The following is a 22,506-nucleotide window of genomic DNA, read 5'->3' as shown; positions in this document are numbered from 1 at the left end:
AGCACAAATCAAGTACAAATTTAGTTAACATTGCGTATTAAAATTTATTTTTAAAGTTGCTACTTAGAACAATTTTTCAAACTTTTTAGATTAATTGAAAAATCATGATCGATCCAAAAAACATGATTTCATATAAAAAATATTAATAATTTTTTTTTTTATTTTCAATCGCAGGTTTTCAAGCTTTAGATTACAAGGTCTGAGTATTTTGTCTCTTTTGATTAAAATATTGGGTCCTGAAAGAACAGAAGGTTGAAATTATGTTTTATTATTAAAAATTTGGAGTTAAAGGCTTATGGTTGAAGAACACGAAAATTCAGAATTTGAAAACAAGGAAACAATTGTTAAAAATATGTCTTAAAAAACTAAAAAGTTTGATTAAAAAAAATTCGGCAAGTTGATTAGAAAATTGAAAAGAAAAAACTGTACAGTAAAATTCATACAGTAAACATGTTTCACTATAACAATTTTGGTGCTTATTTTTTTATATTATTGATTTGGTAAATAGTGTCCTAAACTAGAAATTTTGTCAAATTCGGCCGAACACATTTAGTTTTGGTGATAATGAGTTTATTACTAGTAAAATCAAACATTGATAGATAACTGATTATGGAAAAATGTCATTACAAGTATTTTTGACATCACAGCAGAAAGTGTAAAAAAAACCTGATTCTATTTAAAGCTCATCAATTGATTCAATGATTTTTAATTTGAGTTTTTGTAAAAAAAAGTGCAGAAACTTCTCTAAAGATTTTTAATTATTTTCAAAAGTCATTTCAATAACAAAAACTGATAGAAATATTACATACATATTTAGATTTGGGGAACCCAAATTAGTTGAAATTACCGTTTAAATTCATTGCACCTAAAAAAAATGTAAATTTTGTGGCCTTGTGTAAATTTTTAAATCCCTTTTTTAAGTATTTAGAAGAACAATAAACACGAAATAAAATTGAGTATGAAATTGTTTTTTTTAAGAATATTTCATATCAACATAACATTTGTTATGACAAAAAAGATTTTTTTAATAAAAAAAATGGTTCGTTTCAATCTCAATCTTAGTTACACTTCTTAATAAAAACCCATTCTAAAGACGAGATAGGGTATTTGTATATCAAGTTTTGAGTTCCAATACAAAAGGTTGATTGAACTAAAAATTAAAATCTACAATCAAAGTTAGTTTCAATTCACGAACGTCAAATAATGTCGTAGATCGAAATGTCTCAAGCCAAGGGTGATTCATGCCGAAATTCCGCCGAAGGCGAAAAAAATTTCTAACTGACTGATCAAGTAATTTACCGTTACTACCGTCAATATTAGCACGCGCAATTCAAATTACTCTTTCATTGGTTTATTTTCGGTGAAAAAAGTGACTTTTGGTGATAAAAGTGACCATTTTTCGGAAAATAGTGACTTTAGTGACCAAATGATGAAAAAAGTGACTTTTTAGTGACTGACCCAAAAAAAGTGACCAAGTCACTAAAAAGTGACTCGCTACCAGCCCATAAAAGACAGAATTGACAAAAATTACGAAATCTTTCGTAAATCTTTCATTTTTCAATTCAATAATTTTAAATTTTTGTTGTTTTCAGGTAAGTTCTGTAAGAGAATTTTTATTTTTATCAGTTTAAGGTTCTTGTAATTTTTTTCATTTGTTTAAAATTTTTTTATTTGTATTTTTGGCTTTAACGTTATTTTTAAAGCTTTTTAAGCTTTTACGTATGTTCAACAGTGTTTAGGATATAAGTGAAAAAACATTTTATAGAGCAAGTTTTGTTTTTATAGAAATTTTAGATTAGATTGTAACATTTTCAAAATCTGTTTTTCTATAGGCCTTAAATGTCAATAAAAAACATAGGATTCAAATGATTATTCATCAATATCGGTTGAAAATGGAAGAATTAATGATTTCTTTACTAAAACAGTAATATTTGCATTTTTGAATAATTAAACGAACCCAAATCACAACTCACTTAGTAAAATTTTGCTGTTACTTTCGATTAGCAAAAAGCTTAGTTTACTTCATTTTAGTAGTTAAAAATACTTGATTTTAGTAAAACAAAGGTTTTCTAGCCGCTTTTTTACAGATAGCAGTCATATTATGTAATACACTGATTTAAAGTTGTTTTGATAACTTTTGCAGCAGTTTTCTGTGAATTTTTATTATGTTTTATAATATGTTATGAAAGCTCACGCGAGAAATACAGCATACGTTACTGATAACTTTTTTGAATATAAATTGACAAGAAAAAAATTATGATTTTTACTATGTGCATAAATATCATAAGAGATCATTCAATTTTGACACACTCGAAAACATTACTTTTTCTCTTTTTGTTTATTTGCCGAGTTAACTTATTCCTATGTGTATCAACATTTTCATAACCGGTATCAGCACTGAAAAGGGTTCAATATTAAATTTCTTAAAACTGATTTATTTAAGACCGAATTACAACCACTATAAAAGATTTCAAATCATCTAAAAAATGTTTACGCGAAACAGATTCAACGGCTGTAAAATACGAAATTACTTACATTTTCCTTTTTTATTTTCTCAGGGGGGTTTAAGCTTCAAAGCTTTATTCATCCCGATTAAAGTTTTCTTTTCAGCCTTATAGAATACATATTTATTTTGTATCTTCCCTTGAGTAAAATTTTCTATTTTTCCAAAAAGTTCAGTCATAAAAGAGATCAACTTTCAATCAGGCTAACATGAACATGTTCAAAAAATTGTTTGGAAATTTCACTGATGCTCCAACTTTGTCTTCTTATCTGGGTCGTTAAAGGTACGATGTCTACTGAAAACAAAGTCATATCCGTAATCCCACGGTATCTAATTCCCAGAAGATTTACTTCCCACAATGGACAAATTTCTTTCGAACATACACAAAAAGTATTTTCTTTATCACCTGTTTTATTCATGAAAAAAATGGTCAGCACCAGTTCTAAATTGAACATGCCGTAACGTGTTTCTGGAATATCTTTACAATTTTTTTCCAATGGATTTTTTTCCTAAACTTATCGGAAAATTTATTTTTAAAAAAAACTTTCAAACTGTTTTGATTTGAAATCGATATTTTGTCTAATAACATTTTTAAAATTGAATTCACTTGTTAGCTATTTAGGAATCCTGCTTCGTATGCAGATCGGTTCTTAAAATGGTGAGTTGAATTAATTCAATCGAAAATAATAGTTTGCTCTCTACAAATTGTTAGTACATACTTCAATAGTAATAAAAAGGCGTGCTAGCTGCACCACTATCTTATTAATTAACTCGAATAAAAGAAAGAAAGAAAAACAGCTCTAATATGGGAACGGAACTTCGTTCCGTTTAGCACGGGGTGCAGTTGAGGGGGTGTCCAGTTGTGTGTGTTCAAATCTATTTGTGTGCAATCTAAAACCGAACCGGAATCCAGCAACCGGTCGTTTCGTCTCGCCGGAAGTAGTGCGGGTTGTTGTTCCGGAACACCGTTACCGCCGGAAATTGGTTGTCCTGGATGTATCTCAGTGTGGCACGTACCTGGCAAGGAAAGAAGCAGAAGGTTAGAATCCGAATCGGTATGAAGCGAGAAATTTCAAATCATGACGAACATCAGTATGAGAAAGCTTAGCAGAGGGCGAAGCTTTCGAAAGCATCAAGCCGTGTTGAGAACTTTTATGCTTGGATGGGGGAAATCAAAGCAGGGATACCAGATAAACTAGATGAATAACCTTCTTCGTGATAATATTTTAAAATCAACGTAAGTATTCTAAATAATAGTTATCCAATTTAAATTTAACGCATCAGTTCAATGGATTGGATGGAGAGTAATCAGCTCTCCCCTGTCTATTTATTAATACATTATTGATCAAATAATCAGTAAAAATTGTTACCAATGTTAAATAATTTTGATCTTGTTAAAAAACTGAACTTGCAAAGTTGGTGTAGAGGCATTCAAGTTAAAAAATAGAAGATTAAGATCAGTTCATACTCACTATGTGTTATACGGAACTTCTTATACAATGAATCCTGCTAAATTCATATTTATTTTCAAAATCGTCAAAGCAATCATTATATAAAATTAAAAAGAAAAACATTATTGTATAACTGTTGCATTCTTCCAACATTTTTTTTTCAAGTATGATAATAAGGTTACTTTTCAGTTACCATGACATTTTAAAAAGACAAATTGTCCCTAAGAATATTTGAATCTGACTTTTGCTCGAATCAGTTCATCCGCGTAAAGCTAAATAACTTGTTAAAGGGGATTTTTTTTTAATATTTTTTGAAGATTTGCGCCGAGGGTCTTTAGATGTTCCCCAAAATTGAAATATTGGTTTTTCGGTTAGATTTTTTGTGAATAAAATAAAACCATAAATCAAAGCTAAATTACTCTGTTATTTTTCAACGGAAATCCTAAAACAGCAAATCAAAACGCATTGAAATTTTATCAGCTTTCAAAAAAAATATTTCAAAAAAAATTAAGAAATAACATGAAAAATTGTAAATAAGCTTCAAGTGGTGTCTAAAAGTACCGTCTGCATCATCGAATAATCGGCAAACACTCTACAAAGCACAGAAAAAACTGTTTTTTACCTGCTTTGATAGTTCCTTTTGTTCCCACGTTGTTAGAATCGCGTTCTACGTGCATAGGTGAAAGTAGTTAATCGTCCATTGAGAGATTTAATGTCATTATTCTTTTCATAACTCTCAAAGGAGTATGAGTAGGTCTTCTTTGGTGTCTTTAGATGAAAGTTGCTTTGTAAATGGGCGATGGAATCAAAAAGTAATTCTTTCTCTCCTTAAGAGAAGCTCGTAAGATCTGTCAAAAGTTGGGTGAAATTTTAGCTGCATCCCACTTACACTAATGCAAAACCATCTCCCAAATTCGGCTGCGCTTCCATCGCCTATTGGACTATAAAATGGTTGTTTTTTTGCAGATTATTCGGTGATAGTGACGGTACTTTTAGACATCATTTAAAGCTTATTCACAAATTTTCACGTTAAAGGTCATCTCTCAATTTTTTAAGATATTCTATTTGGAAAAATGATTAAATTTCAACGCATTTTGATGTGCTATTTCAGGATTTCCGATGAAAAATAATAGAAAAATGAAGCTTTAAATTACGCTTTTGTTTTATTTGCAAAAAAATTTTACCGAATGTAACACGAAAATTAAAAATGTTAGGAATCTGAAAAAATACATGTGTGAAAATGAATCAAATTTTCAATTTTGGGGAAGACCTGAAGACCCCCGGAGCAAACTGGTCATAATATCAGATAATAAAAAAAAACCCTTAACGCAAAACTTGTAAAATTCATGAGGAGAATAAGTTTCGGGAACTTTGAAATTTGCTTATGTAATATTATGAAAAAATCCTGTGAAGTTTTGAAGTACACTTCCAAATCATTTCAATAGGATCTTTGGAAAGAAAGAAAGCTTGCTGTTAACCTTCTACTGTATGGACTATGAATTTAAAATTTTCGATCCAAAATCCGGACCAATTTCGTCAAACCAGGAATTTCTCAAAAAAAAAAAAAAAAAATTAAGAAAAAAAACTTGAATAAATTATCTTCCCATCAAAACTTATTAGCAAATTTTAAATCTTTTTTCAAGCTTCCAAAAATCCTTTTTCGATTATTTTCATAAAACTTGCTCGAAAAATTTCGTTTCGGACGCATGAAAAAAAATTACAACACAATTTGTGTTTTTAGTTTATTTTGGCGAATATAGTGAATAAATCCGGGCTATTTCAGTGAAATCCGGGCAACCGGACTTTTCTCAAATTTTGTATTAAATATCCGGGCCACTCCGGGTAAATCGGGTAATCTGGCAAGCTTAGTCTATGAATCCGTTGAGAAAAATAAATCAATAACAGAAATAACTTTATTAACCTCTAACTAAGCAATTTAAGCCGAAAAAAAAATTGATTTTCAAACAGTTTTTTTATTCAAATAGTGTAAGAAACAAGATAATTTATTAATTTTTTCAAGCTTTTATCCTAATTGGTTTTTAAATTTTTGATGCATTTAAATTGTTTGAATTCTTTCACAGTACTGGTGTGAGTCAAATCTTTAAAGGAATTTCTACAATTTTTTGACATAGCTTCCACAAACATTTTTAAATAAAGGTTTTAAAATCAATTATCAACTATACTGAAATCTCAAATAATTTTGACTTTTGCGAATTTTTTTTTTATAAAAGTTTTATTTTTGTTTACTTTTTCCCATTACATAAAATACGGAAATCCTAACGATTTAAAAAAAAGTTATTAACCGAATAGAATTAAAGGTATTTTATAAAGTAAAAATTAAACATTTTTTCAGACTTTAACAAATTAAAAAAGAAATAAAACCTTTTTTTAACCTTTTCATTATTGTTAATTTCTAAAGATATCTTTTTAAAAATTGAAAAACTGTATAATTAACCATGAATACAAATAAAAAATTAACAAAAATAAAACTACAATATAATTTACCTATTCATCATAAAAATATGATTCCTCAATTGAATGAAGTATAAAAAACAAAATCAGAAAAAGTTTTTTTGTTTCATGTAGATTCGTTGGTTCATCAGTTATCAATGATTGATTTCACTAAACACTGATTCATTAAATCTGATAAACTTCCTATCGCCAAAACAAGAGGTGATAGCGAAAATCCGACAAAATATTCGAGTTCAGGACGCACAAATCTACCAATCCATCATTAAAACATAGGCACCAGAATGCTGTTCCCTTGAGTTATCAATCAAACTCTATGAATTGGGTTTTAAAATGTTTACAAGTTTTTATTGAACAAATTTTCACCTAAAATTTATTTCACATTTGTATTTTGTTTTAATTTTCAAAAAATACCGAATTGATAAGTTTTTCGTTGTTTTTCATTTCTTATTTTTTGTGTTTTTAAACATAATCTTCTTGGAAGTCGATAAATCTTAATGTTTAATATGAAAAACATAGTTTCTACATTTTGTCCTTTCCAGGACCCTCTATTTAAATTGACGGCGACAAAATATTCACAACTTTCAACTATACCTGCGCTTTGAAATTTATAAACGTTTTATTTATTTTTATTATTTTTAATCAACTCCTTCGAAGTAACAACTTTTAAGCTAAATTCTGCTATCCGATGTTGACTAAATTAGTATTTGCTTTCCATATTAACAACTAAACTTGGAATATATCAGAATGATCTTATTAATCATTCAAAAAATCAGCCATTTCCTATCCTGTCCTTTGTCAGTGTAAGCTTTCAATGATGCATTGAACATGTTGTATTATGAATATTTTAAGTTATTATTGTGTACTTCAAAAATTTATTTCTCTAGCCTTTTATTTTGATAACTGGTAGAATTTGAACATAATAAAATGTTTTATGTTGGACTTTGATCATTAGCACACTTGGTATAACATTTTTTTAATCAATTTAATTTCAACCATAAAATATTTATTTTAAATTAATTCCTTTGATTAACAATTATGATTAATCAATTTATAATGAAGAATGAAATGTTAATAAGGATGAATAATTGGCAATTATTTTAATGTTCATGAGAAATTAAAAAAAACGGTGAATTTTTTTACCTGATCTGAAATATATAAACAATTCGAATAAAATTTCTTTTTAAATCTGGTGTTTGGATTTATGTATTCTATTTATGTACACTGATTCAGATGTCCGCAGCTTTAAATTCTGGCTTTTTCTCGAATTTCATTGAAAAAAGGCCGGATTTTGCTCGGATTTATTCATTTTATTTGCTAAATAAAAAACAAAACAAATTGTGTTGTAAATTTTTTTTTATCTACGTCTCTACATAATTTTTTTGAGAAATTTTTCCGCAGAAAAATCATGATTTATGAAATCAGTTTTTCGAAGCCTCCAATACGATTTCAAATCTGTCGATAAGTTTTGATAAAACATTATTTTGTTTATTTTGTTTAGTAATTCCTGGGTTTTGAAAAAAATTTCCCTGATATTGCCCGGATTTTTTATAATAAAATTAGGGATCAAAAGCCCGGATTTTGTTAGGTTTTTATATAAAACTAGCAGACCCGGTAAACTTCGTCTTACCATGTTAAACTTGACGTTCATTTTCAATTTTTCCTAGTTTTTTGTTTTTTTTTACATTTCCCTTCTTTCCCTTTACTCGAATCGTCCCGCTTAATTTTATCAAAATTAAACCATAGAATTTTAACTCAACGGGTCTTTTAAAATCCAATTTTTGTTACTTGTTCCATAAATAACTGTATGTTGATAATATGTATGTTCCATTTGCTGTATTCCATTTAGTGATTTATTCCGTTTTGTTCGAGTTCACAATAAGGTTTAAACCGAAATAAAAAGTATCTCATTTATTGGAATATATTGCTTATGAATCTTTGGAAAATTTTTGAAGTGTTTTCCGAATATTTTGCCTAACGCAGCGCTTTAAACTCCCAATTAGCTTTGAATGGTGTATTTTTAAGAGCTGAATAATTGAAACACATAAGAAAAGATTTTTTACTAACCATTTTCAAACAGCTTTTTATTCATCATCCTCATGCTTCAAAGCAGATTGAATTAAAATCCATATTTTCACCAAAATCATTTCCAAAAAGTTTCGCCTGATACTTAAGTTATAGACTTTACACATTTCAACTTAAAATGTTCCCAAACAGCATTTGTCATGGCATTAAATCTGACGATTTTGTATACTGCAAATTCCTTTTTTTTATTCAAGCAAAAAATGCAAATTAGTTCATTTGATTTCATTTAGGATTATGTAATATTTTTAAGATTAATAACATTTAATTGAAAAGCAGATTTTTTAAAATTTAATAGATCGAAATGAAATAATCTGTTCAGGCTTTGATGGTTTCGTGAGTTCATTTCAAAAATGAATCATAGGGGCAAATGCAAACGAATATCACCACAGTTCAACTTTCATATTTTCTGAAAAAAATCATATTTTCAAAAAAATATTAGTTATGTTGACAAAAAGAAATATCGAAGTATACATTTGTATCATTTATTGGGGCAAGTGATAACACATAGGTCTTTTTCAGATGCGTCATTGAAAAGACTTTAAAATGAATTTAATACTTGTTCTTGTTTGTCTGTTTTATCAACTTTCATTGATATATACTTAGTTTTCTCCGGAATAAATTAATGCTTGGTACTTCAATTTCACTGAATGCTGTTGAACCAAAAGACCTTGATTTACAAAGACCTTTATAATAATTTTGAATATCCGCTTCAGACTCAACACTCGGGATATACTTTCTGGCCATTTTGGAGATACAATTCTTGAATTGTAGATGTTTCATTGCTAAATGGCGCGTTTTCACTTATTCCACCAAAGAAATTACATGAATTTATATTACTTTTAATACTTTCAGGTCATATTAAAATTTCATCATAAAAATCTGCTGCCCCTGGAATATCAACCACAAAAAAACTTCATCAAAAAAGTGAACCAAAAGTCTCTTCTATGTAGCCAAAATATGTTAAACAAAAACTTACTTTTCATGTTAAGTTCGTACTTGAATTGTGTGTAAACAAACAGTAAACGTGTAAAGAGTTTTTTGATAAATGATTTAAAAAAAAAAAGAGTTGAGTTTATTTAATCAGATAGTTTTTTTGGGCCCAACAATTTTTAGATGAAGAATTAATGTATACACTTTTCTTAAAAGTTGAAAGTTTGCACTTGCTCTAGTTTACTTTCTTAATTGAAAATTCTTCCGGAAAATTCATATCCTCACTTTTTGTTATAGAAAAGTAGATTATTTTATTGATAACTTCAACTTACGTTTGCAAAAAATCAAAAAGTTCATTCGGCCTTTAAAAACTTCAATCCTATCTAATCTATTTCAAAGAACAGACTCTCGTTCAGTTAATGTGTCCAGCGTTCTAGGCGTATCGGATTATACGAAATTGAATGTAAAGCTTCCCAATTTCTTATTTTCAAACGTCCAAAAAGTGTCATTATTTTCTATTTATCATTTCCAAATTCATATCTTTTGGACAACAATTTACTACTTAAATTAACACGAATTAAAAATTGTTTTAATATTTAAAATCGTTTATATGGTTTTGATTCGATCGATAAAATATCAATCCGTTTCACATCTAGGCGTCATTTATTACCATGTGCTGTGTACAAATAAGTAAGGAAAAAACACATCAAGGTTGCATATCGCCCCAACGTGCATAAGAAATATAGGTTCTTGGTTGAGAAATAGGCGCCTAATTTTTAAATTTTTCCAGCGATCAATGAATAGTATACTTTGGTTACTATTATCTTGCAACGACGTTTGCTAGCGACGCCTCGCCCATGGAGACGAAAAACAAACCCCTCGAAGAAAAGAAAATCTCTAAAAATGGATGCCTGACTTTTCAATTTCAGATTTTGGCAAAACAAATATTATATGTGTTATTCGATCAGCAAAATGTCAACCTGAGTCACATCTAGGCGTCATTCATAACCATGTGAGCTAGGAATCAAGAACAAAAAAAATCACATCAAGGCATCATATCGCCACCACTTGCATTGAAAATATGCTTGGTTGAGAAATACCCGCCAAAATATTCTTACTGATCAGTATGCTATGCCATAGTTACTATCTTCTAACGACGTCAGGTCGCGACGCCTCGACCTTGGAGACGAAAAACAAACCGCCCAAAGGAAAAAAAAATCTCGAAAAAATGGAAGCCATGACTTTCATTTCATTCAAAAAACTACAAATTTAATAATTACGGACAATTGATGCGACTTTGTGTTGTTTTTATTCGATATAAACCGATTCGCATGGCTACAGAATATTCTAAAAATAATTTCATTCGAATCGTTTGGGTCATTTCGGAGGAGTAGTACTACAAACACCGTTACAAGAGAATTTTATATAATAGATTAACTGGATCTGTCCAGCCCGGATACGTGCTACCAAAATTCTGGAAACCTTAAGTTATATGTATTCATTTAAAGGTGCCTCAAAAATCAACTGAGGGGGAATGACAGGAAGTCAGGAAGATACAAATTTCAATGATGATGCCTTAAACATAAAAATGTATAACATTCAGGAATTTATAAAGGAATTCTAAACCGAAGTAAATCTTGGCTGTAATTTTAAGCACAAGTCAAAAAGTTCTGCGGTCTGCAACTTAGTTGTTAAATGAACTTAAATTTTTAAAATCAAAAGCTCAAAACATCCCTTAGTGGCACAAAAAAACAACGAAAAAACATTTTGAAAACATAATGCAGTTGTCTTACGTAATCTCGGTTTTAGGGAAGAATGACTCTGGATGTTAAACTCCCTTGAAAAAAAAAATCCCGGCCTATCTCAGAAAGTCGATTTTCGACAAAAATTTATCATAATTATAAATTATCGGTATTCAAAACAGTTAAAATTTAAACGATATGAGGATTTCAATGTGCCCTTCCAATTTAACTCACTTGCATCGCAAAGTGGGGTGGCTCCACTTCCGGACTAGTGGAAAGATGCTTGAGAATAAACTCATCGGTCTGGGATAGCCACAGATCCACACCCCTCAGTGGGTCATAATTGAACGGTCCAATCCGCAACATTCCAACCGTAGAATCGTAGATATCCAGGACCTAAAAATGAAAGATTAGGATTTAATTTTTTAAAAAAATTCCTAAAAATTTTAATCTCACCTGATGCCCCCCGGTAAAATGGCGCGCCATCCGCAGCTGCAGATCCGGACCCTTGTCCGGGAAGGTGGCCGGAAATATTTCCCCGGTTTTCATGTTAACGCCCACGCCGTAGATGATGGGCCAATGCACATCTCCGCGCAGGATTGTGTTCAGCTCTCCGACGCAGGCCTGGGTCAGGTCGATCTCCAGGATGTGCTTGTGGAAGGATTCTGGAAAATAAGATCAAATTAACAGATTTAGTTCGGTGTTTCCGAGAATTTTCTTCACAGATGTTAATCAAAATTAATCTTAAACAGAGATCTACACTATAACAAATTTTATGAATGGAACCAATCCGGAAGTTAGAATTTTCAAGCCAAATGCAAATGGAAACACGAGTAAGAAAGAAAGTGCTACAAGATATCCAATTTATTAACCGCCATCGTCACCCGTAAGTAGTGCCATGCTTGATTGGAGTCAATTTTTTGATTTAATTATTTTCTAATTGACCTTTCTCGGTCGCCATCGTCAGTTTTCATTCAGTTAGCGCTACTACATGACAGTGAGTCGGTGGAATGGTCGCTCGATGGCAGATTGAAGTGATGCAGCATCGTCACAGTTAGTGGGTACACATTTATGTATATTTATAGGTATGGGTGTATATCAAAATTTTGAACGAAAATTCTACGAAACGGGAAATTTTACTTTAGATAAATAAAAATGCAACCATAAATCCATATGAATTTTGGGATTGAAGTGTCTGACACCGATCCTATGCGTTCATTTCTGACTTTTTTTTTAATTATTTTTGTAAGTTAAAAGGGAAGTAATTTTGTCTCTATTCAAAAATCGTAATGTCATTTCGAAATAAAGGTTCCAGAAAAAAAAGGAAAGTTCTTAAATGTGTGTATTTAAAAAAAAACATGGTTTGAAATTTTGCATTTTGAGGTCATATTTTAGAAAATAAATCAAGAGTCAAAAACACCCCGAACATTACATTTTTTTATCGTCGAAAGCCTTATATGGAATTAGATTAAAGGGTGATACGGTCAAAATTTGGTCAAGGAAAAACGCGTGTAAATCGGTGAAATCGTATATTTAAAAATCAAATTAAATTTCTTTTTCAAGTTTAATTAGTACAAAATTCAGGAAAAACATTCAGTTAGGCTTCCGCTTTTCCAAATCCGAATTGCCGAGCCTTACGCCCTGCCATCAGATTTTGTACAGCCAACTTGTCCACCTTCTTCGCCGCAGAAAGCCGGTTTGCCTTGAACTGCTGCTCGTCCTTTGCAGTATTTTTTGGTCTTCTTTAGTTTCCGCTTGACAATAGCCCAGTATTTCTCAATTGGGTGGAGCCTTGGCGTGTTGGGAGGGTTCTTGTCCTTGGGAACCACCTGCACGTTGTTGGCGGCGTACCACTCCATGGCCTTTTAACCGTAATGGCAAAATGCCAAATCCGGCCAAAACAGTACGGAACAACCGTGTTTCTTCAGGAAAGGCAGCAGACGTTTATTCAAACACTCTTTCACGCAAATTTCTTGGTTGACAGTCCCGGAAGCTATGAAAATGCGGCTTTCCAAGCCACAGGTACAGATGGCTTGCCAAACCAGATATTCCTTCGCGAACAGTTTCATGTGCTTGAAAATATCTTCTACCTGTCTCCTTCGTTTTGCCGTATAAAACTCCTGTCCCGGAAACTGCTTGTAGTCGGCTTTGACGTAGGTTTCATCGTCCATTACCACGCAGTCAAACTTCGTCAGCATCGTCGTGTACAGCCTCCGGGATCGCGCTTTGGCCGTCGTATTTTGTTTATCATCGCGATTTGGTGTCACTACCTTCTTGTAAGTCGATAGTCCGGCTCGTTTTTTGGCTCGATGCACGGTTGTAGACGATACACCCAGCTTATTTGCGGCATCTCGGAGAGAGAGGTTAGGGTTTCGCTTGAAACGACCAGCAACTCTTTTTGTCGTCTCGACTTCGTGGCTGTCGACAAACGTTCCCCAAACACTTAAATTACATTTGTAACGGGTGATTTGGCAACTTTTAGCGATTTTGCTAACATAGCGTGCGAGAAGCTAGGATTTCCGCGATGCGTGAGCAAAATTTTGATACGCTGCTCTTCTTCCGCACACACACACACACACACACACACACACCACACACACACACACACACACACACACCCACACACCACACACACACACACACACACACACACACACACACACACACACACACACACACACACACACACACACACACACACACACACACACACACACACACACACACACACACACACACACACACACACACACACACACACACACACACACACACACACACACACACACACACACACACCACACACGACACACACACACACACACACACACACACACACACACACACACACACACACACACACACACACACACACACACACACACACACACACACACACACACACACACACACACACACACACACACACACACACACACACACACACACACACACACACACACACACACACACACACACACACACACACACACACACACACACACACACACACACACACACACACACACACACACACACACACACACACACACACACACACACACACACACACACACACACACACACACACACACACACACACACACACACACACACACACACACACACCACACACACACACACACACACACACACACACACACACACACACACACACACACACACACACACACACACACACACACACACACACACACACACACACACACACACACATACACACACACACACACACACACACACACACACACACACACCTTCAAAATGAGGGATGTTCAGGCTATTTTATATGCAAAAATTTAAAGAAACACGTCAAGTTGATATTGACCTCATTTTGACCGAATCACCATTTACGCAAATTTTAAACTACTCTTGAATGTTTTATTTATTTTTTGTTCAGTTTACATTTTTCATCATGAGTTGCGAAAAAACGAAACTTTCAAGTGTATTTTCAAAGTTTATTTTATATCTGATTTCTGTTTTTAAATATTGTTAGGATTCAAAGTTGGAATTTTGGGTTTTTTCAAAATTTAATCTGGGTTTCCAGTTTTGAATGAGGTTTCCATAATTAAAACTTTGTTTTCCTATTTTCAATTCTTAATCTATCTACGTACGGAATTCTTATTCTTAAGAATCTATGAGAATATGTATTTCTATTCTAGGCAACATTTTTTAAATCGTCGTTTTAATTCTTTTTTGGCATATTGTGTTTTTTAAAGGAACAAAAATTTTATGTTCCCACCAAGTAGAATCATAAATACGGTTTATGGATAAACACCGATATAAGGATACAAAAATAGTAAATGCGAAGCGAAATGTTCATTCACCGGATGAATTTCGCAAATGCGGTGTTGAAGGCCGGCCACAATGCACGCGAATTGCGACTCGATTCAACACTTAAAAAACCATCGATGTTTTGCAAAAATTAGTCACACGTGAAAAAAACTTTGCAAATTTGTTTGCAGAATCTAAAATGGCAGGACCTTGTGAGGACGTCGAAGAATGGATTTTGACGCCATTTTGACATTAAAGATGACGGCTTCCGTCTAACTTCAAAATGCCTTAAATAACTGATAATTGAATGAGACACCCACAATATGGGTATAAGACCACTGCAAAAAATGACTTTTTGCTCCCATACGTTTTTCGATGCCATTTGGGTCACCAAGCATCAGCGTAAAATTTGAGATGATTTGGTTGATTCCTGAATTAGCGCATCAATTCCTGCACGCGGATCAATATTGTATGAAAATTTGTATGGAAATCGCCCATAAAATTCCAATAAGCTGAAAATGAAGTTTGTTTTTAATTATTGGTTTTGCTTATTCTTAAGCTTCAATTATGGCTGAAATGAGAAGAAGGTAAATTTTTCATAAAAAAAGTTATAACTGTTTTAAAATTAAAAATCTTAATCAATTGAAAAGTATTTAAAAATAGCAGGCATTGCTTGCTAGAACTTACAATCAATTCATGAAATGTTTTTGCAATCAACAAATTCATTGAAATAGCAGTCAAAAATGCTGAAATTCAAAAAATATATTTTTTTGTAAATTTGCGAATTTTTTTTCTGGGGTTAGGAGTTAGGTATGTGATTTTTTCACACGAAATGTACTGCAAGAGTCAAGGAACATTCAAAATCCAAAGTTATATTGTTTTTTTTTTCAAACTTTCAGTACATCTCTGGCGATTTTTGAATGACAAATTTTGTTTTTCAATACAAATTTCCATACAAAATTAAAACTCGTTGCTCTCATTCAGGACTGAGCAAATCGCTTCCAAAATTGTTAATGACTTTTCTGGCAGTAACGACAACCCAAAAAAGTTATGGGAGGTGAATAAATTGAAAAATTTGATGGGTATGGGGTAAAAGGACTCAATTAGTAGAAGTAGAATTTCGCCATCTGAAGCTATGGTATGCCATTTTAAAATCGAATATGGCGGCTTCCTTTCAACTCTTAAATATTATAAATTACTGAAAATCGCATGACAAAAATTTAATAAAACTAATATAAAAATATATCAAAATTCTGTTAAAATATGAAAAAATATGACAATTTTATAAAAAAAGACTTGAGAAAGATATGATGAAAATGACAAAAATATGGACAAAATTATGACAAAATATGAGCAAAATATAGCAAAAATTTGATAAATTTGCCAATAAAATGACATAGCCATGATCAAAATATAGGAAAAAATTGAATTCAAAATATAATAGATCGCATAAATTTGACAATAAAATGAGGAAAAATCTGACAGAACTATATTTAAAAAAAATGACAAATAATGACAAAAAATTTACAAAATGACCAAACTCAAAAAAAAAAATTGAAAAGAAAATTGAAAACATTATGGAAAATACGACAAATGTGATAAACATATGATAACTATAATAACTTATAAAAATGACTAACAGGACAAAGTTTGGCATACAAAGACAGAAATCTGACAATACCATGACAAAAGTTTTACAAATGTGACAAAGTTATAACAAAAATGTGACAAAACTCTGAAAAAATAAACCAAGGTTATGACAAAAAATTGACAAAGTTATATTATAGTCCTATCAGATTTTTGTCATTTTATTTTCAATTATTGTCATAATTTTGTCATTTTAACATTTGTAATGTTATTGTCATTGTACTGTCAGTTTTTTTTTATTTGGTTGTCAAATTTTTTTTCATAGTTTCGACTTTTTTTTTGTATTAATTATAGTCTTTTTTTTTCTTTTCTTTTTCTGGGATTTTCATCCTGTGCGGATGATTCATCCCTTTTTCTCCGTGGCTTGTATTCAATTATAGTCGTTTTATCATCTTCATATCATTCACGACTATGCATCATTAAGCTTGCCAGATTGCCCGGTTTTATCCGGACTTGCATTTGATGCAAAATTGCCCGGATATCGTGAAAAAAGTCCGGATACTGCCCGGATTTTTTTCACAATTTTCACAAAGAAACCAAAAAAAAATCAAAGTTTTTGAGTAAGTTTCAGCAAAATCGATTAACGGTATGGAAATTATCAACGGTTGTTTCAAATAATTTTGCTGATTTACTTTTATAAACCTTTAAATATTTAAGTGTTCCAAAAAGTTTTTGGAAGTCTGCAATTACATTAATAAAATATTAATTTCATTTTTGTTGCATTTTTTCTTTGCTTTTATCTAGAATAAAACCTAAATTTTGCCCGGTTTTTTTATTTTAAAAATTGAAATCTATGCCCGGATTTTGCCAGGTTTTTTTGAAAAAATGCCCGGAATTGCTAAGCCCGGATGGGAGTGGAAAAAATTCTGGCAACCTTATGCATCATATCAACGATGCAGTTTGTGGAAAATTCATGGGAAACTTATTCAATACAACTATGTTTGATGTTTACTGTTGGATTCGAACTCACGGAAATCGGCTCCGGAGACAACTGACTTGCCAACTGAGCAGCATTTATCACATGCTTATAGTTTTGTCATATTTCGTCATTATTTAGTTATATTTTTTTCACGCTTGTAATTTTTTCGTAACATTTTTCAATATTTTTTTTTTTTTGGATATTTATCATATTTCGTAAATTTTTTCATCAGTTTACTGTCGTTTTTGTCATCATTTTGCCATTTTTTTGACATAATTTTGAAACATGTTTATCCCATTCTTCACAATTTACACAGATTTTTGTCATAATTATGAGAGAACTTTTTCATAATCTAGCACATTTGTCATATTTTTGGTTAATTTAATGTTAAATTTATGTGATTTCATTTAATATTTTATTATCATAATGTTATATTTGTAAATTATTGGTTAAATATTTGTCCTAATTAAAGTTCTGTCAGATGTTAGTCATTTTATTGTCAAATTTGGTCATAATATTGCCATATTTGTCAAAATTTTGTTCAATTTTTATTACATTTTCCATAGTTTTTACATATTGGTGAAATTTATGTCCAATGTTTTTTTTTATATTTTTATCATAATTTTGTTATATTTGTCATATTTTTGGCTAATTTTTTACCACATTTGTTGTATTTCATTCAAAGTTCCTGACATTTGTCAGTTTTTAGTTTGTCATAGTTCTTTCAGATTGTTGTCATTTGATTGTCATAGCTTTTTTTAAATATTATTGCTACAGTATATTTATATTTTTGTCATTGCTTTTATTGTTTTGTTTTTATAAAGTTGGTCATATTTTTGTATATGTTTTCAAAGTTTTTTAAAGATTTATTCCATTTTTTGTTAAATTTTCGTCATAAAGTCATTTTTTATCTACTTTTTACTACCCTTTGAATCAATATCCATATTGTGGAGGGTTTCATGCGGTTTTCAGTTATTTACAACATTTTGAAGTTAAGTGCCATATTGGATTTTAAGATGGCATCGGGCAACGAATTTAAACTTCTATCCGTTCAGCTTTTTATACCATGCACATATTGTTTCATGCCATCGGTCATTTGGGCTGGAACAAATATAAATTTCTTCTTTTGTCTACACCCCCTTCGAAATATCCAAAAAACCTGAAGGGAGGAATAAATAAAGTTTGAAGTATTTTTTTGTAAATTTGTTTTCACATTAACCCAAAACCTACATACAACATACATAAATGATTCAGTTTAGCTGAATAAAATTATTTAATTAAATTATGCACATCTTCCATGGACGCTTTTATTAGTCATTTGTCTAACAAGGCGAGCAGACTCGGCGGTCACTTAACTAGCCATTGATTCAATTAATATTCAAACCTCAATATCGTCGTCTCAACGAAAAGCACTTTCCACCTAGAAGAGTTCCAGTGAAGAGTGGGTGGGGTGAGATAAAATTCAATTTGAGACATAATTCTCGTCATTGTGCATTAAAAGAACATTTGTCCATTGAGCTCGCAATGGGCCCTTAGCGATGAATCGTAATTTTATAGGGCGCTGCCGGCGTTGATTGAGTCCAGCAGCTCTCATTGACACCATCAGCAATTGAACGGACGGCTTAGAACAAACGGCAGGCTAATGGAATTAACGATGGGGGTTCCATTTCTTCGGAAACCGGCTTCGCAAGACAAACATGGTCATCTTTCATAAAATGCCCTTCCTATAAGTATGTATGAAGGAATGTTGCCGGAAGGGCCTTTCCTTTTGAATGCAGCAGGAAAAGTGCGTGGAAGAGGGAAAATGCAAGAAAGAACACCGCAAACGCAATGAATGGATTAATTGAACATTTATAGCCCTTGTACTTGTGACTTGCCCGAGGAAGGGACTGAAGGGACGCTGGGAATGGTTATTACACGGTTCGACTAATTTGTAGCCACAATGTTTTACATCGGCGATGGATGATGGAGGTGATTATCTGAAAATTGCAGTGCCGGATAATTGACAGTTGTTCTTTTTGGACTGAGGAGAGTTGACTACGCAAAATAAAGAGATTATATTTGAAAAAGTTTTGAATTTGCACATTCAACGAAAAAATAATAAATTTAACGCCTACTTCCCCAACTTACTATTAAATTACATTTTTCCTTAGTTAATATTCAGTGTTTCAAAAAAGTAAGCATAATATTTTTTTAAATATCCTGATGATTTGATCTCAGTTCTCATTTATTCAAGATTGAGCTTACCTAATGAAAAAAATCACTCAAGGTGAATGCAAAAAATGAGATGCAGTAAAAATTAAAAAATAAATAAATAATCTTATCCACCTCAAATTAGAAAAATCTTTTGTCTATTTATTTTCTTAATTTTATACAAAAAAATTACAAACGAATAACTAACAATTTTAAATATTATTCCAGGTATTTTGGTAGAAAGTTAAGCATTTAAACATTTCAAGCAAATTATTTATTATCTTCTATAATATATTTCGCCTGTCATTGACAATTCTCAACACTCTTATCTCAGATATCTTATCTTTCAATTCTCATGCCATATTTCTCATTTATCGTAGCTTATCTCCTGTCTCCTATCTTTCAAATCTAATATCTCTTTTTTCAACTCTTCTTTCTTAACTATTCATCTCATATATCTCATCCCCTATCATGTCTTTTCTTTCATGACTCATTTTTTCTGATGTCTTCCATCATCTTTGATCTCTCATCTCTCATCAATCTGCTAGTACTTTCTTTCTTTTATCTTTCAGATGTTATCTTTGGTTTATGATCGCTGGAATCTGCTCTCGGATCCCTCGTCTCTCATTTCCGTTTCTCCAATCATTCCAATCTCTCATTCTTCATTTTTTATAATTGATTAATCATTTCTCATCCCTCATTTCTCGTGATCTCTCATTATTTTACTCTCGATTCTAATCACTCATCTTACATCTTACATCATTTTTTTTCTAGGCTCATCTCTCAAAGCTTATCTCACATCTCCCATCATCCCACATTTCTCATTTCCTATATATCTTCTCCAAACTCTGGTTTAATGTCTCCCATCTCTCATGTTTCATTTCTCATCTCTCATTTCTCAACCCTGGTATTTCATTTCTTATCTCTCATCTATCATCTCTCATCTCTCATCTCTCATCTCTCATCTCTCATCTCTCATCTCTCATCTCTCATCTCTCATCTCTCATCTCTCATCTCTCATCTCTCATCTCTCATCTCTCATCTCTCATCTCTCATCTCTCATCTCTCATCTCTCATCTCCCATCCCTTATCTCTCATTTGTTACAGCTTATCTGTCATCGCTCAGCTCTCATCTTTCATCTCTTATTTCTCATCTCTCATTGATTATCTCTCTTCTCTCATCTCTCATTTCTTATCTCTCTTTTCTTATCTCTCTTTTCTCATCTCTCTTTTTTTATCTCTCATCTCTCAATTCTCATCTCTCATCTCTCAATTCTCATCTCTCATCTTTCATCTCCCATCTCTCATCTCTCATCTCTTATCTCTTATCTCATCTCTCATCTCTAATCTATTATCTCTCAACTCTTATCTCTCATCTATCTTCTCCCATCTCTCAAATCCCATCTCTAATCCCTCATCTTTAATCTTTTATCGCTCATCTCTAATCTCTCATCACTTATCTTTCATCCCTCATTTTTTTCTCTCTTTTCTTATCTCTCATCTTTCATATCTCAACTCTCATCTCACATCTCACATCTCTCATCGCTCATCTCTCATCTGTCATCTCTCATCTTATCTCTCATCTTTCATTTCCTATCTCTCATTTCTCATCTCTCATTTCTTATCTCTCATCTCTCATCTCTCATCTCTCAAGTCCCGAATCTAATCTCTCATTTCTCATCTCTCAATTCTCATCTCTCATCTCTCATTTCTTATTTCTCTTCTCTCATCTCTCATTTCATCTCTTATCCCTTATCTTTCATCTCATTTCTCATCTCTCATCTCTAATTTGTTATCTCTCATCACTCATCTCTCATCTCTCATGTTTTTCTTTCTTTTCTCTCTTCTTATCTCTCATCTCTCATTTGTCACCTCTCATCTCTCATCTATGGTTTCTCTCATCCATCATTTCTCTCAAACTTTCATTCTTTCATCCATCTCTCATTTCTTGTCTCTCATCCAATGTTCCGAAAATCACTCAATTCTCATGAAAGACACTGAAATGTTTTCAACAGCGAAAACAAAACCTAAATTTTCGGTTGGTTTATCTCCTAGCGGGGCAAAGATTGTGTTCGACAGCGCTGCTCCTAGAATCAGAGAAATAAGATTTGACAGAGAGACGTTTCTTCTCCAGTTGGAATTCTCAACTGAGTGAGGAGCTACCTGACTTTCTGTTTCTTTTTTCATTCAATAACTTTCCTTGCTCACTCACTCACTCACTCACTCGTTTACTGATCGATGATTGAATGCTGTCTGCCTGATACATCTTGCTTTGTTGTTGCTGTTGTTTGGGGGGGACAAAAATAGCCATTCAAACACGCAGGCAGTATGTATGTACGTTATGGCAGAAAGTACGCAGGCAGTATGAACCGATGCAAGGCCGCATTGATTGAGTTTGAGTGAGTGAGTGAGTGGATTTTCGAATTGGATATTGTATCAGTAATTGTCTCAATCACTTCTGATACACCAGGCAGTGAGCTTGAGAGATCGACTTTGATGGGAATCAGCTCTCGCTTTTGAATCTTATTTACATTGACCTCGCATTGTCGCTCTGCCGACTCTCTAGGGAACTACAGGCAGCAGCATTCGGCTTTGAAATTTTCCAACAAGAAACCTATCATGAGCGTTTATACCGAGTGATTTTCGGAACATTGCTCTCATCTTTCATTTCATATCTCTCAATTCTTATCTCTCATCTCTCAACTCACATCTCTCAAATCTCATCTCTCATGTCTCATCTCTCATCTTTCATCTTTCATCTCTCATCTCTCA

The 22,506-nt window shown here is 32.3% G+C and overlaps 1 protein-coding gene across 1 annotated transcript in view; it reads right to left on the bottom strand.

Moving 5' to 3' along the window:
- Positions 1 to 2,905: 2,905 nt before the first annotated feature.
- Positions 2,906 to 22,506, bottom strand: part of LOC129744696 (protein N-terminal asparagine amidohydrolase) — a 135,069-nt gene continuing 115,468 nt past the window's right edge. The window contains exons 6-8 of the mRNA XM_055737347.1: positions 11,637 to 11,845; positions 11,415 to 11,576; positions 2,906 to 3,520 (exon numbers count right to left, since the gene is read on the bottom strand). Of these exons, the coding sequence (XP_055593322.1) occupies positions 3,395 to 3,520; positions 11,415 to 11,576; positions 11,637 to 11,845 (497 nt within the window). The 3' untranslated portion in view covers positions 2,906 to 3,394. The remainder of the gene's footprint in view (positions 3,521 to 11,414; positions 11,577 to 11,636; positions 11,846 to 22,506) is intronic.

Source organism: Uranotaenia lowii, chromosome 2, assembly GCF_029784155.1.
Source record: "Uranotaenia lowii strain MFRU-FL chromosome 2, ASM2978415v1, whole genome shotgun sequence".
NCBI classification, from domain to species: domain Eukaryota; kingdom Metazoa; phylum Arthropoda; class Insecta; order Diptera; family Culicidae; genus Uranotaenia; species Uranotaenia lowii.
The sequence above is the reverse complement of the archived record's forward strand: the minus strand, read 5'-3'. Positions and strand labels throughout refer to the sequence as shown.